The sequence below is a fragment of the Rhinoraja longicauda genome, chromosome 39 (assembly GCF_053455715.1).
Source record: "Rhinoraja longicauda isolate Sanriku21f chromosome 39, sRhiLon1.1, whole genome shotgun sequence".
In the NCBI taxonomy this organism is placed as follows: domain Eukaryota; kingdom Metazoa; phylum Chordata; class Chondrichthyes; order Rajiformes; family Arhynchobatidae; genus Rhinoraja; species Rhinoraja longicauda.
The window spans coordinates 6,717,157-6,734,180 of NC_135991.1; the positions used below are offsets into that span (position 1 = coordinate 6,717,157).

Here is a 17,024-nt window from a genome sequence, read left to right on the forward strand (position 1 = left end):
AAGAGGTCCTTCTACAGTTGTACAGGGCCCTAGTGAGACCGCACCTGGAATACTGTGTGCAGTTTTGGTCTCCAAATTTGCGGAAGGATATTCTTGCTATTGAGGGCGTGCAGCGTAGGTTTACCAGGTTAATTCCCGGAATGGCGGGACTGTCGTATGTTGAAAGACTGGAGCGACTAGACACTGGAATTTAGAAGAATGAGCGAGATCTTATCGAAACGTATAAGATTATTAAGGGGTTGGACACGTTAGAGGCAGGAAACATGTTCCCAATGTTGGGGGAGTCCAGAACAAGGGGCCACAGTTTAAGAATAAGTGGTCGGCCATTTAGAACTGAGATGAGGAAAAACTTTTTCAGACAGAGAGTTGTGAATCTGTGGAATTCTCTGCCTCAGAAGGCAGTGGAGGCCAATTCTCTGAATGCATTCAAGAGAGAGCTAGATAGAGCTCTTAAGGATAGCGGAGTCAGAGGGTATGGGGAGAAGGCAGGAACGGGGTACTGATTGTGGATGATCAGCCATGATCACATTGATTGGTGGTGCTGGCTCGAAGGGCCGAATGGCCTCCTCCTGCACCTATTGTCTATTGTCTATTGAGATATTTAAGGCAGAGATAGATTGTTGATTAGTGCGGGTGTCAGGGGTTATGGGGAGAAGGCAGGAGAATGGGGTTAGGAGGGAGAGATAGATCAGCCATGATTGAATGGCGGAGTAGACGATGGGCCGAATGGCCTGATTCTAGTCCGATTCCTCATGACCTTATGTGTTTGGTGAAAGAGTCTTCCCTGCGTGAGGGTGTGGGGGGCGGGTGGGTAAACCAGGGCAGCTTCACTGATGGAGTTTTGTTTACACCTCTTGCAGGATAATCTGGTGAAGTCAAACATCGACAAGAAGTTCTCCACTCACTACGATGCGGTGGAAGCCGAGCTCAAGTCCAGTACCGTGGGTAAGTCCCAGGGCCCTGCAGCCGCCCTGACCCTATGCCCCAGGGCCAGCACCCACTCGCCATCTTGGGCTCCAAGTCCATAGCTCGTTGAAAGTGGCAACACAGGTAGACAGAGTGGTGAAGAAGGCCTTCATCAGTCGGGGCATTGAGTACAAGAGTCAGCAAGTCACGATGCAGCTCTACAGAACTTTGCTTTGGCTGTATTTGGAGTATTGTGTGTAGTTCTGGTCGACCCCATTACAGGAAGGATGAGGAGGCTCTGGAGAGGGTGGAGAGGAGGTTTACCAGAACGCTGCCTGGATTAGAGGGTCACAGCTACAGGGAGAGGGTGGATTAGAGGGTCACAGCTACAGGGAGAGGAGGTTTACCAGACGCTGCCTGGATTAGAGGGTCACAGCTACAGGGAGAGGTTGGATTAGAGGGGTTCAGCTACAGGGAGAGGGTGGAGAGGAGGTTTACCAGAACGCTGCCTGGATTAGAGGGTTCCAGCTACAGGGAGAGGAGGGTGGAGAGGAGGTTTACCAGACGCTGCCTGGATTAGAGGGGTTCAGCTACAGGGAGAGGTTGGATTAGAGGGTCACAGCTACAGGGCGAGGTTGGAGAGGGGGGCAGAGGAGGTTGGACAGACTGGGATTGTTTTCTCTGGAACGTCAGAGGCTGAGGGGAGACCTGATAGAAATGTATAAAATGATGACAGGCATAGATAGGGTATACAGCCGGAAGCTTTCTGCCAGTGTGGAAATGTCATAGACGAGAGGGCTTAGCTTTAAGATGTGAGGGTGAAAGTGTAAAGGGGATGTGCAGGCAGGTATTTTTACGCAGTGACTGGAACACGCGTGATGATGGGGAAAGATGTGATCATGGTATTTAAGAGGCTTTTGGATCAGGCATAAAGATGTGCAGGGAATGGAGGGATATGAATGTGTAGGAAGGAACTGCAGATGCTGATTTACACCCAAGATAGACACAAAATGCTGGAGGAACTCAGCGGGACAGGCAGCACCTCTGGAGAGAAGGAATGGGTGATGTTTCGGGTCTCGACCTGCAACGTCACCCATTCCTTCTCTCCAGAGATGCTGCCCGTCCCGCTGAGTTCCTCCAGCATTTTGTGTCTATCTTTGGAGGGATGTGGATGAAGTGCGAGTAGAGGAGATTGGTTTAGTTTGGCACTGAGGTCGGCAGGGACATTGTGGGCCGAAGGGCCAGTTCCTGTGCTGTCCTGTTCTGTGTTGGGTAAAGGTCCGGGAATTGATGGTGTCCGGGAGTTGGCACAGACAAAATGTGGCCCGGAGCAGTGGGCTGTCATCTTTACAGAACGGGGCGGGAGGGACAGTACATGCTGGAGGGCCGAGTGGCCTCTCCCTGCTCTTATTCTCCTGTACAGAGCTGTCGTGGGCTTGCACTGAACGGTCGCCCCCCGCAGCTGAGAAGCATTCTCTCCATGGCCTGAATGTGCAGAAAGGATTCAGTGTGAATTGAATGTTGTGAAAGGGTGTCAGCGGCCAGCCACGGTCGCCTTGACAACTCTGCCTCACAAGTTAGCACAAGCAATGACGTGGGCAAACTGTACCATCAATGTCCCGGCCCACTGTGTCAAAGAATCAGCCTGGGCAAACTGTACCATCAATGTCCTGGCCCACTGTGTCAAAGAAACAGTCTGGGCAAACTGTACCATCAATGTCCCGGCCCACTGTGTCAAAGAATCAGCCTGGGCAAACTGTACCATCAATGTCCTGGCCCACTGTGTCAAAGAAACAGTCTGGGCAAACTGTACCATCAATGTCCCGGCCCACTGTGTCAAAGAATCAGCCTGGGCAAACTGTACCATCAATGTCCTGGCCCACTGTGTCAAAGAAACAGTCTGGGCAAACTGTACCATCAATGTCCCGGCCCACTGTGTCAAAGAATCAGCCTGGGCAAACTGTACCATCAATGTCCTGGCCCACTGTGTCAAAGAAACAGTCTGGGCAAACTGTACCATCAATGTCCCGGCCCACTGTGTCAAAGAATCAGCCTGGGCAAACTGTACCATCAATGTCCTGGCCCACTGTGTCAAAGAAACAGCCTGGGCAAACTGTACCATCAATGTCCCAGCCGTACAACCATCCCCAGCAGTGCGTTCCAGCCGCCCACCACCCTCTGTGTCAAAGAAACAGCCTGGACAAACTGTACCATTACAACATGTGCCTGTCCAATAGCCTCTTAAACACCACTACCCGAAATGTCACCTTTCCATGTTCTCCAGAAATGCTGCCTGATCTGCCAATTTACTCCAGCATGTTGTGTCAATCTTCAGAGGGTTCATATGTTTTAGGAGCAGAATCAGGCCATTCAGCACATCGAGTCTACTCCGCCATTCAATCATGGCTGATCTATCTCTCCCTCCTAACCCCATTCTCCTGCCTTCTCCCCACAACCCCTGACACCCAAGAATCTATCAATCTCCACCTTAAATATCTCCACTGACTTGTGGCCTCCGCAACCGTCTGTGGCAATGAATCCCACAGATTCACCACCCTCTGGCTAAAGAAATTCCTCCTCATCTCCTTCCTAAAGGAACAAACGTCCTTTAATTCTGAGGCTGTGCCCCCTGGTCCGAGACTCTCCCACTCGTGGAAACATCCACATCCACTCTATCCAGGCCGCTCACTGTTCACTATTTTGTGTCTATCCTCGGTGTAAACCAGCATCTGCAGTTCCTTGCCACACTCTCGATCATCTCTCTTTGTCTGTGTGTGTCCACAGGGTTGGTGACCCTGAATGATATGAAGGCAAAGCAGGAAGCTCTTGTGAAAGAGAGGGAGAAACAACTGGCCAAGAAGGAGCAGTCCAAGGAGTTGCTGCTGTGAGTTTTCACATCACATTATCATCATCTGCTGCCCAGAGCACGTTTAGTTTAGAAATACAGCATGAAAACAGGCCTTTCAGCCCACCGAGTCCATGCCGACCAGCTATCACCCCGTACACTAGTTTAGTGTAGAGATACAGTGTGGAAACAGGCCCTTCCCCACCGAGTCCACACCGCCCAGCGATCAACCCCGTACAGTAGTTTAGTTTAGAGATACAGCGCGGAAACACAACCCCTTCCCCACCGAGTCCGTCCGTGCCGACCAGCGATCCCCACACACTAGTTTTGGCTGTGAGGACAGCAGCTCATATTTCACTTGTGCAGCTTACACCCCAGTAGTATGAATATTGATTTCTCTAACTTCAAGTAACGGCGGCATTCTCTCTCTCTCTCTCTCTCTCTCTCTATTCCTTCCCCACCCAAGTTGCACCAGTTTCTCAGTTTCACCCAACAAAACAGCTAACAACGCCCTGTTTCAATTATCATCGTCACTTGTTTGCACATCTTTCATTAATTGTTCTCTATCTCTCTACATCATCGTCTATATCTCTCGTTTCCCTCTGAAGGAGGGTCTCGGTCCGAAACATCACGCGTTCCTTCTCTCCAGAAATGCTGCCCGTCCCGCTGAGTTACTCCAGCACTTTGTCTGTTATCTTCTGCTCTTCCAGAGCGGTTGGCTTGCAGTTGCGAGGATCAGCTGCAGGGGGCAGCGGAGGACAGGAAGGACAGACTCAGGGAGAAGGCAGGAGAGTGGGGTTAGGAGGGAGAGATAGATAGATCAGCCAGGAATGAATGGCGGAGTAGACTGGATGGGCCGAATGGCCTAATTCTGCTCCTTTCACTTCTGAATATCTGCTTGCGTGACCATTTTAAGGGAGAGATGAACTTGAATGTTAAGTAGTATAAGAAAATAACTAGATGCTGGTACAAATCGATTTATTCACAAAATGCTGGAGTAACTCAGCAGGTCAGGCAGCATCTCGGGAGAGAAGGAATGGGTGACGTTTCGACCCGAAACGTCACCCATTCCTTCTCTCCCGAGATGCTGCCTGACCTGCTGAGTTACTCCAGCATTTTGTGAATAAATCAACTTGAATGTTAAGATCCCTCTGTATACTCGTGCTGTTGTGGGTCTTGCCATTAACCTGACATTTGACCTCCCAAAGTGCAACACCTTATACTTACCAGGATTGAACTCCATCTGCCATTTCCCCGTTCACAACTGTTACCGATCAATATCCTGCTGTACACTTTGAAAGCCCTTTCCACAAACTGCAGAGGTCCCAGTACACATCCCTGGGGAACTCCACTGGTCACAGACCTCCAGCCTGAATATCACCCCTCCATCAATAAGCCAGTTGTGAATCCATGTGGCCTAGTCCCTGTTAATCCCGAAGGTAGACACAAAATGCTGGAGTAACTCAGCACGACAGGCAGCATCACTGGATAGTAGGAATGGGAGACCCTTCTTCACACACTGCTAATCCCGTGCAGTTTAACTTTCTCCATCAGCTTACCATGCAGACCAACCTCCACTGCTCCACTCACATCAATCTCCTTTGTTGCCACCTCAGAGATCAAGTTTGTAAGACGTGACATTTGGGGCGGCACGGTGGCGCAGCGATAGTGTTGCTGCCTCACAGCGCCAGAGACCCGGGTTCCATCCTGACTACGGGTGCTGTCTGTACGGAGTTTGTACGTTCTCCCTGTGACCATGTGGGTTTTAGATATTTAGATTTAGAGATACAGCGCGGAAACAGGCCCTTCGGCCCACCGAGTCCGCGCCGCCCAGCGATCCCCGCACATTAACACTATCCTACACACTCTAGGGACAATTTTTACATTTACCCAGTCAATTAACCTACATACCTGTACGTCTTTGGAGTGTGGGAGGAAACCGAAGATCTCGGAGAAAACCCACGCAGGTCACGGGGAGAACGTACAAACTCCGTACAGACGGCGCCCGTAGTCAGGATCGAACCTGAGTCTCCGGCGCTGCATTCGCTGTAAGGCAGCAACTCTACCGCTGTGCCACCGTGCCGCACGGGTGCTCTGGTTTCCTCCCACACTCCTAAAACATACAGGCTTTGGTAAAGATTGTAAATTGTCCCTAGAGTGTGTAGGAAAGTGCTTGTGCCGCTGGGCGGCATGGACTCAATGGGCTGAAGGGCCTGTTTCCATGCTGTAAACGAAACAGCCTGCAGGGCCCCACCCTCACCAATCACCTTTGATGTCGCCTTGAAAAACTCAATCAAGTTCGTAAAGCACGACCTGCCATGTACAAAGCCCTCATAGACACAAAATGCTGGAGTAACTCAGCGGGTCAGGCAGCATCTCAGGAGAGAGCATGAAGAAGGGTCTTGACCCGAAATGTTACCCATTCCTTCTCTCCCGGGATGCTGCCTGACCCGCTGAGTTACTCCAGCATTTTGTGTCTACCTTTGATTTTAACCAGCATCTACAGTTTTTTCCTACACATGTACAAAACCCTAATTGCTAACTGTCCCCAAGCTGTCTCTAATTAACCCAAATGGGAGTAAATCCTATCCTGGAGAATCCTCTCCAATAGTTTCCCTACCACAAATGTGACTTGGACTTGCCGACTATTTCCACCATTATCTCCTCCACTTCCCTTCGCAAACAAAGGAACAGCACTGGCTGCACCCCACTCCTCCAGGAGTGTGTTATCGCCTCTGTTTCCCTCCTCCCTGTCCCTGCCCTGCCCACACAATGTTCTCTCCCTCTCCCCCTCTCCCCCTCCCTTCCTTCCTCCCTCTCTCCCTCCCCCTCCCTCTCCCCCTTCCTCCCTCCATCGCCCTTCCTCCCTCCCTCGCCCTCTCTTCCTCCCTCGTCCTCTCTTCCTCCCTCGCCCTCTCCCCCTCACTCCCTCACTCTCACTCCTTCCCTCTCCCTCCCTCTACCCCTCTCTCTCCTCCCCCCCCTCCCTCCCGGTTCACAGTGCATGCAGCTGTGCTGGGCTGTGTTAATGGAACAAGTGGTTCCCATCCCATGGGCATGCTTCCCGGGGGGGGGAGTCAGCTGAAGAGTTAACCTGCCCTGCCGCTGATGAGGCTTGCAGTGAGGGTGGCGCAGCTGGTAGAGCCGTTGCCTTGCCGCCCCAGAGGCCCTGGTTCAATCCCCACGACCGCCGCTGCCTGGGGAGTCTGCACGCGCTCCATGTGGCCGTGTGTGGGCTTCTGGGTGTTCTGCAACCCCCCCTACGTGGAGTTAGTTTAGTGTAGAGATACAGCGCAGAAACAGGCCCTTCCCCACCGAGTCCATCCGCGCCGACCAGCGATCCCCGCATACTAGTTTAGTGCAGAGATACAGCGCGGAAACACAACCCCTTCCCCACCGAGTCCATCCACGCCGACCAGCGATCCCCACACACTAGTCTAGTGTAGAGATACAGCGCAGAAACAGGCCCTTCCCCACCGAGTCTGTCCGCACCGACCAGCGATCCCCACACACTAGTCTAGTGTAGAGATACAGCGCAGAAACACAACCCCTTCCCCACCGAGTCCATCCACGCCGACCAGCGATCCCCACACACTAGTCTAGTGTAGAGATACAGCGCGGAAACACAGACCCTTCCACACCGAGTCCGTCCGCACCGACCAGCGATCCCCGCACACTAGTCTAGTGTAGAGATACAGCGCAGAAACAGGCCTTTCCCCACCGAGTCCATCCACGCCGACCAGCGATCCCCACACACTAGTCTAGTGTAGAGATACAGCGCGGAAACACAGACCCTTCCACACCGAGTCCGTCCGCACCGACCAGCGATCCCCACACACTAGTCTAGTGTAGAGATACAGCGCGGAAACACAACCCCTTCCCCACCGAGTCCATCCACGCCGACCAGCGATCCCCGCACACTAGTCTAGTGTAGAGATACAGCGCGGAAACACAGACCCTTCCACACCGAGTCTGTCCGCACCGACCAGCGATCCCCGCATACTAGTCTAGTGTAGAGATACAGCGCTGAAACAGGCCCTTCCCCACCGAGTCCATCCGCGCCGACCAGCGATCCCCGCATACTAGTTTAGTGCAGAGATACAGCGCGGAAACACAGACCCTTCCACACCGAGTCCGTCCGCGCCGACCAGTGATCCCCGTACACTAACACTACCCTGCACACACAAGGGACAATTTACATTTTACAGCAGCCAATTAGCCTACAAACCTGCACGTTTCTCATTCACTCCTCACACAAAGAGGGTAATTTACAAAAAACTAATGAAGCTGCAAACTGCCACATTATCAGCGTGAACCTCTGAAGGTGTTTGGGACATGGGAGGCCCCAGGGGAGAGGATCCCCTGGTCAGGATCGTACCAGGGCCTCTGGGCGCTGTGAGGCAGCAGCTCCACCCGCTGCACCGCCACGTGTGTGGTGAATCTGTGGAATTCTCTGCCACAGAAGGTAGTTGAGGCCAGTTCATTGGCTATATTTAAGAGGGAGTTAGATGTGGCCCTTGGGGCTAAAGGGATCAGGGGGTATGGAGAGAAGGCAGGTACGGGATACTGAGCTGGATGATCAGCCATGATCATATTGAATGGCGGTGTGTACAGGCTCGAAGGGCCGAATGGCCTACTCCTGCACCTATTTTCTATGTTTCTATGTGTGGGGAGTGGATGAGAAAGTGGCACAACTAACAACTAGTGTCAACGGGTCGGCACGGACTGGGTGGGCCGAAGGGCTTGTTTCCATGCAATCTCTAATCTACAGCTCCTGCCTCAGCCTTGCCCCCCTACCTCCCCCTCGCTGGTCTCTGTCCCCCCCCCCCCCCCCCACCCTCCTCACCCCCCCCTCCCTCCCTCCCACAGCACGGCGCTCCCTCCTCACCCCCCCCCTCCCTCCCACAGCGCGGTGCACCCTCCCTCCACCCACGTTTGGTCCTGACCCCCAACTTGTTTTCTGTCCGACAGGAAGTTGGAGAAACAGAAGGAGAGAGAACGCAAGAAAGAGGAGAAGAGGAAGATTGCGAGTTTGTCCTTCACTCTGGACGAGGAGGAGGAGGAGGATGATGAGGATGAGGGGGAAGACGAGGAACTCGAGGAGGAGCTGAGGAGTGAGGACGAGGATCTGATCATAGGTGAGGAGGGAGCGCTGCGCTGTGGGAGGGGCGGTACTTCAGTAATGCCACACTGTGTGAGGGGCAGTACCTCAGTAATGCCACACTGTGGGAGGGGCGGTACCTCAGTAATGCCACACTGTGGGAGGGGCGGTACCTCAGTAATGCCACACTGTGGGAGGGGCGGTACCTCAGTAATGCCACACTGTGGGAGGGGCGGTACCTCAGTAATGCCACACTGTGGGAGGGGCGGTACCTCAGTAATGCCACACTGTGGGAGGGGCGGTACCTCAGTAATGCCACACTGTGGGAGGGGCGGTACCTCAGTAATGCCACACTGTGGGAGGGGCGGTACCTCAGTAATGCCACACTGTGAGGGGCGGTGAGGAGGGAGGGGGTGAGGAGGGAGCGCTGTGCTGTGCTGTGCTGTGAGGGGCGGTACCTCAGTAATGCCACATTGTGGGAGGGGCGGTACCTCAGTAATGCCACACTGTGGGAGGGGCGGTACCTCAGTAATGCCACATTGTGGGAGGGGCGGTACCTCAGTAATGCCACACTGTGGGAGGGGCGGTACCTCAGTAATGCCACACTGTGTGAGGGGCGGTACCTCAGTAATGCCACACTGTGGGAGGGCAGTACCTCAGTAATGCCACACTGTGGGAGGGGCGGTACCTCAGTAATGCCACACTGTGGGAGGGCAGTACCTCAGTAATGCCACACTGTGGGAGGGGCGGTACCTCAGTAATGCCACACTGTGGGAGGGGCGGTACCTCAGTAATGCCACACTGTGTGAGGGGCGGTACCTCAGTAATGCCACACTGTGGGAGGGGCGGTACCTCAGTAATGCCACACTGTGTGAGGGGCGGTGAGGAGGGAGGGGGTGAGGAGGGAGCGCTGTGCTGTGCTGTGCTGTGCTGTGAGGGGCGGTACCTCAGTAATGCCACATTGTGGGAGGGGCGGTACCTCAGTAATGCCACACTGTGGGAGGGGCGGTACCTCAGTAATGCCACACTGTGTGAGGGGCGGTACTTCAGTAATGCCACACTGTGGGAGGGGCGGTGAGGAGGGAGGGGGTGAGGAGGGAGCGCTGTGCTGTGCTGTGCTGTGCTGTGAGGGGCGGTACCTCAGTAATGCCACACTGTGTGAGGGGCGGTACTTCAGTAATGCCACACTGTGGGAGGGGCGGTGAGGAGGGAGGGGGTGAGGAGGGAGCGCTGTGCTGTGCTGTGAGGGGCGGTACCTCAGTAATGCCACACTGTGGGAGGGGTGGTTTGTCGTAACCAGAGTTTTGTTATAAATAGTAAATGGAAAGTTTGAGAAGCTGCCGACTCTGGGACGTGGAACAAAAGGGCAGTGTGGTGGAGCCAGGTTTCCCTGCTCTCTCTGGGGCAGCTGGAGAAACAACACACTCATTGCTGTCTGTGGTTTCAGTGACTAGCATGTAAACGTGGACGGGTTGGTCAGTAACTCTGCCCATGACAGCAAGATTGCTGGGGTCACCGACTGTGGGATGTAGATCAGCTACAGAATCGGGCAGAGAAATGGCAGATGGAGTTTAACCCCAGCAAGTGTGAGGTGTTACAATATACAGCCAATGGCAAGACCCTGAATGTACAGAAGAACCTGTGCTCCAAGTCCATAACTCCCTGAAAGCAGCAACACAAGTAGACAGAGCGGGAGGGAGGGAGGGAAGGCGTGCGTGTGTACGTGCGTGCGGTGCGTGACGCTACGCCTGCCTTCATCGGTCGGGGCATCGAGTACACGGGTCAGCAAGTCACGATGCAGCTCTACTGGGCTCTGGTCAGGCCGCACTTGGAGTATTGCGTGCGGTTTTGTTCAGAGGTACAGCATGGAAACAGGCCCTTCAGCCCAGTGAGATGCTGACAGACCATCACCCCATATACTAGTTCTATCCTACACACACCGGGGGCAATTAACCTACAAACCCACACGCCTTTGTGGAGTGTGGGAGGAAACCGGAGCACCCGGAGTAAACCCACGTGGTCACTGGGAGAACGTGCAAACTCCACACGGATAGTACCCGAGGTCAGGATGGAACCTGGGCCTCTGGTGCTGTGAGGCATTGGCTCTACCCGCTGTGCCACGCCGCCAGTAATGGTTACCCCGTTACAGGATGGAGATGGAGGCCTCTGTAAGGTCACCCCTGACCAAACCCAGCCTGTCCACTCCCTCCCTACATCTCCTGCCCTCCAATCCAGGCAACAGTCCCGTGAATCTCCGCTGTACGTCACCTATCCGTGTTCTCCACAGATGCTGCCTGACCCACTGAGTTACTCCAGCACTCTGTGAAACGTCACCTATCCATGTTCCCCACAGATACTGCCTGACCCGCTGAGTTACTCCAGCACTCTGTGAAACGTCACCCATTCCCTCTCTCCACAGATGCTGCCTGACCCACTGAGTTACTCCAGCACTCTGTGAAACGTCACCTATCCGTGTTCTCCACAGATGCTGCCTGACCCGCTGAGTTACTCCAGCACTCTGAAACGTCACCTATCCATGTTCCCCACAGATGCTGCCTGACCCGCTGAGTTTTTTTGTGTCCTCATCCTGTCATTCCGTGCTCTTCCAGTTCATACAACTGGGATTCCCGAATCCAAACCACCTCCAATCCGGTAATTGTCTCTCCTTCTTTGTCCGTTTCAGACATCCCGGTGAAGAAGAGAAAGTTGGGGAAAAACCCGGATGTGGACACCAGCTTCCTGCCGGATCGGGACCGCGAGGTAGGCAGCCCGGAGCGGATGGTGGCTCCCGCGCCGTGCAACCACTCACTGTTCCTCCGGTACCTGGCTTAGAGGTTGCCGACTCCCCTTCCACACGTCCCGGGCAGCATCACCCCTCGAGACTGAGGGCCAGCGTCCCTGGGGGTCAGGTAGGGGTAGAGGGGGATGGGACTGGAACTGAGGAGAGGGGGTGGGAGGGAGGGAGAGAGAGGACCACCTGACTCGAGGGCACTGTCTAACCTACATGTCTGTGGCAATGACACTCCTCTCTGCACTGAGGGCCAGCGTCCCTGGGGGTCAGGGAGGGAGGGAGGGGGAGAGGACGGATGGGGGGGGGGGAGAGAGACAGAGAAGTAGAGACGGGAAGGGGCAAGAGGGTGGGAAGGAGAGAAGGCGTTAGAAGGAAAGGGGGGCAGGGCGAGAGGGAGAGTGGGTGGGAGGGTGGGGGATGACAGAGGAAGGGGGCAGGGTGAGAGGGAGAGCAGGAGGGGGAGGGTAGAGGGGGCAGGGTGAGAGAGGGAGAGGGGGGGCAGGGAGAGAGGGAGGGGGAGGATGACAGAGGGGGTAGGGTGAGTGAGGGAGGAGCAGGGAGAGGGGGAGGGGGCAAGATGGACAAGGCATGGTAAGTGATACAGATGACAGGTGGTGGGAATAATTGGCAGATGGGTGAAATAAGTGACAAAGGCTAGAGGTGAAAAGGAGACAAAATGGTGTCAGATAAGGAGAGATGAGTTTGCCTGGTTAATCTCGGCAGCGCAGTGGTAGAGCTGCTGCCTCACGGCGCCAGAGACCCGGGTTTGATCCTGACCACGGGTGCTGTCTGTGTGGAGTTTGCACGTTCTCCCCGTGACCTGCGTGGGTTTTCTCAGTGTGCTCCGGTTTTCCCCCACACTCCAAAGACGCGCGGGTTTGTAGGTTAATTGGCTTGGGTAAAATTGCCCCGAACGTAGGATAGAACACTAGGACTAGAACTAGTGATATAACTAGAACTAGTCAACAGGTGATTGTTGGTTGACACGGACTCAGTGGACCAAAGGGCCTGTTTCAACACTGTATCTCTAATACCAAAACAAGGAGCTGCAGATGCTGGATTGCAAAAAAAATCTTCCTGCATCTAGCCTGTCCAACCCCTTAAGAATTTTGTAAGTTTCTATAAGATCCCCCCTCAATCTTCTAAATTCCAGCGAGTACAAGCCGAGTCTATCCAGTCTTTCTTCATTTGAAAGTCCTGCCATCCCAGGGATCAATCTGGTGAACCTTCTTTGTACTCCCTCTATGGCAAGAATGTCTTTCCTCAGATTAGGAGACCAAAACTGTATGCAATACTCCAGTTGCGGTCTCACCAATGCCCTGTACAACTGCAGCAGAACCTCCCTGCTCCTATACTCAAATCCCCTCGCTATGAATGCCAACATACCATTCGCTTTCGTCAGGCAGCATTTGTGGAGAACATGGATAGGTGATGTTTCACAGAGTGCTGGAGTAACTCAGCGGGTCGGGCAGCATCTGTGGCGAACATGGATAGGTGACGTTTCACACCACTTCCGAACTGAAACAACACTTATCCATGTTCCCCACAGATGCTGCCTGACCCGCTGAGTTACTCCAGCACTGTGTGAAACGTCACCTATCCGTGTTCCCCACAGATGCTGCCTGACCCGCTGAGTTACTCCAGCACTGTGTGAGTGGTGTTTGAGGGCCGGCCGTTGCTTTGGGCTGTATGGAGAGTGCAGGCAGCCAGTACACTCAGTGCCCCTGGCTTCTGCCGGCGTCAGGCAGCTCGGCGGGAGGTGGTGGTTTGCTGCAGTACAAAGGCTTCCATTCAGCAGCCGGGAGTGTGGCTGCCACAGCCCCTGACTGCTGTCCCCCCACTCCACCCCACGCCTGGCCCCTGTGCTCAAACCCCCTCCGCCCCCACCACTCCCCCTCATCACCCTCTCATCTGCCTCTACACACACATATACACACCCACACACACATATACACACTCACACACACACATATACACACTCACACACACACCCCACACACACACACACACACACACGAACACTCACACACACACACACACACACATATACACACACACTCACACATACACGAACACACATTAACACACTCACACGCGCACACACACGCACACTCATACGCACTCACACGCGCGCACACACATATACACACTCATATATATACACACACACACACATATACACACACACACACACACACACACTCATATACACACACACACACACATGAACACACACACACACGAACACACACACACTCACACACACATTCACACCCACACCCACACACATACACCCCGCACACACACACACACACACACACACCCCACACACACACACACCCCACACACACACACCCCACACACACACACACACCCCACACACACACACACACACACACACACACACACACACACACACACCCCACACACACACACACACACCCCACACACACACACCCCACACACACACACCCCACACACACACACACACACCCCACACACACACACACACACACACACACACACACACCCCACACACACACACACACACCCCACACACACACTCTCTCACTGACTCTCCCCCTCACTGACTCTTCCCCCACTCTCTCACTCACACTCACACACACACACTGTGCCAGGGCTGATGTTGGGCACTGTGTGACGGCCCCAGTGGGCTGTGCAGGGTGTGTTGCTGCCAGCTGTTGGCCAGATGTGTGTGTGTGGCTGGAGGGACCCCACCCTGTGGCCAGGCCGTCGTTTCCAATTACATGGCAGCACCACCAGAACCATGTGTGTGCTCAGTGTGACCGGAAACATGTGTCAGTGCTCAGCATCCACACCAGTAACTAGTGGCCCTCAGCTCCACCCACTGCTGGTCACAGACAGCCCCCCCCCCTGCTGTGGGAATGAGGGAGAGAGGGGGAGAGGGGGAGACACGTGTCAGGGCTCAGTATCCACACCAGTAACTAGTGGCCCTCAGCATCCACACCAGTAACTAGTGGCCCTCAGCATCCACACCAGTAACTAGTGGCCCTCAGCATCCACACCAGTTACTAGTGGCCCTCAGCATCCACACCAGTAACTAGTAGCCCTCAGCTCCACCCACTGCTGGTCACATACAGTTTATTGTCACGTGTACCGAGATACAGTGTAAAGCTTTCTTGTTACCTGCTACCCAGTCAGCCTAAGCACTGCACATGATTACAAGTGAGCCGTCCACAATGCACAGGTACAGAATAAAGGCAATAACGTTTATTGCAAGGTAAAGTCCGAGGGTCTCCAATGATGTAGATGGGAGGTCAGGACTGCTCTCCAGTTGGTGAGAGGACGGTTCAGTTGCCTGATAACAGCCGGAAGAAACTGCCCCTGAATCTGGAGGTGTGGGTCTCCACACTTCTGTACCTCTTGCACGATGGGAGAGGGGAGAAGAGGGGGTGACCGGGGTGAGACTGGTCCTTGATTCTGCTGCTGGCCTTGCCGAGGCAGCGTGAGGTGTAGATGGGGGTGATGGAAGGGAGGTTGGTTTGTTTGTGTGTGCGTGATGGTCTGGGCTGCTGGCCTTGCTGAGGCAGCGTGAGGTGTAGATGGGGGCGATGGAAGGGAGGTTGGTTTGTTTGTGCGTGCGTGACGGCCTGGGCTGCTGGCCTTGCCGAGGCAGCGTGAGGTGTAGATGGAGGGAGGTTGGTTTGTTTGTGTGTGCGTGATGGTCTGGGCTGCTGGCCTTGCTGAGGCAGCGTGAGGTGTAGATGGGGGCGGTGGAAGGGAGGTTGGTTTGTTTGTTTGTGCGTGATGGTCTGGGCTGCTGGCCTTGCCGAGGCAGCGTCAGGTGTAGATGGGGGCGGTGGAAGGGAGGTTGGTTTGTTTGTGCGTGTGTGCGTGATGGTCTGGGCTGCTGGCCTTGCCGAGGCAGCGTGAGGTGTAGATGGAGGTGTCCACGGTCTGGGCTGCGTCCACTACTCGTGTAGCTGGTACGAGGACGGTCCAGTTGCCTGACAATGGCCGGGTGTTTGATGGTGTGCACGGTCTGGATGGGCCGAAGGTTTGTGGCGCTCTGATCATGGCCTCCCCTCTCTCTCCTCTCTCCTCTCTCTGCTGCAGGAGGAAGAGAACAGGCTACGTGAGGAGCTACGGCAGGAATGGGCCAACAAGCAGGAGAAAATCAAAAGTAAGGCAGCCCCCCCCCCCCCCTCTCCCAGTCACGATCACACACTGGGGTATGTATCCCTGGGTCACACACCTTCATAGCTCATGGGTAGACACTACATGCTGCAGTAACTCAGCGGGTCAGGCAGCATCTCCCGAGAGATGGAATGGGTGATGTTTCAGGTCCACACCCTTCTTCAGACTCATAGCAGGCCATTCAGCCCATCAGGTCTACTCCTCACCCATTCCTTCTCTCCAGAGATGCTGCCCGTCCCGCTGAGTTACTCCAGCATTTTGTGTCTGTCTAAAGTTTTAGTTCTTGTTTAGTTTGGAGATGCAGCGCAGAAAGTTGATATGTTCTAGGAGCAGAATGAGGCCATTCAGCCCATCAACTGTACTGCACCATGCAATCATGTCTGATATATCTCTCCGCCCTAACCCCTGACACCCGTACAAATCAACAATCTGTCTATCTCTGCCTTAAATATCCACTGACATGTGCCCTCCACAGCCGTCTGTGGCAACGAATCCCACAGATTCACCACCCTCTGGCTAAAGAAATTCCTCCTCATCTCCTTCCCAAAGGAACGTCCTTTAATTCTGAGGCTGTGCCCTCTGGTCCTAGACTCTCCCACTAGTGGAAACATCCTCTCCACATCCACTCTATCCAGGCCTGTTATTGTTACAGTTGAGTTGAGTTTATTGTCCCGTGTACCGAGGTACAGTGAAAAGCTTTTGTTGCGTGCTAACCGGTCAGCAGAAAGACAATACATGATTACAATCTACAGTGTACAGATACAGGACAAAGGGAATAACGTTTAGTGCAAGGTAAAGACTTAGGGTGGCACGGTGGCACAGTGGTAGAGCTACCACCACAGCGGCAGAGACCCAGGTTCCATCCTGACTGCGGATGCCGTCTGTACGGAGTTTGCACGTTCTTCCTGTGACTACTCTCCAAAGACGTGCAGGCTTGCAGGTTAATTGGCTTGGTATAATTGTAGATTGTCCCAAGTGTGTATGATAGTGTTAGAGTGCGGGGATCGCTGATCGGCACGGACTCGGTGGGGATGGGGTTGTGTTTCCGCGCTGTATCTCTACACTAGACTAATGTGCGGGGATCGCTGGTCGGTGCGGATGGACGGACTCGGTGTGGAAGGGGTTGTGTTTCCGTGCTGTATCTCTACACTAGACTAGTGTGCGGGGATCGCTGGTCGGTGCGGACGGACAGACTCGGTGGG

At 54.2% G+C, this 17,024-nt stretch overlaps 1 protein-coding gene across 1 annotated transcript in view; it reads left to right on the plus strand.

Annotated features, from left to right (window-relative positions):
* Positions 1-861: 861 nt before the first annotated feature.
* fam50a (family with sequence similarity 50 member A) overlaps positions 862-17,024 on the plus strand; it is a 29,168-nt gene continuing 13,005 nt past the window's right edge. Inside the window, exons 1-5 of the mRNA XM_078430221.1 lie at positions 862-945; positions 3,691-3,790; positions 8,723-8,889; positions 11,536-11,612; positions 15,742-15,808. Of these exons, the coding sequence (XP_078286347.1) occupies positions 3,711-3,790; positions 8,723-8,889; positions 11,536-11,612; positions 15,742-15,808 (391 nt within the window). The 5' untranslated portion in view covers positions 862-945; positions 3,691-3,710. The remainder of the gene's footprint in view (positions 946-3,690; positions 3,791-8,722; positions 8,890-11,535; positions 11,613-15,741; positions 15,809-17,024) is intronic.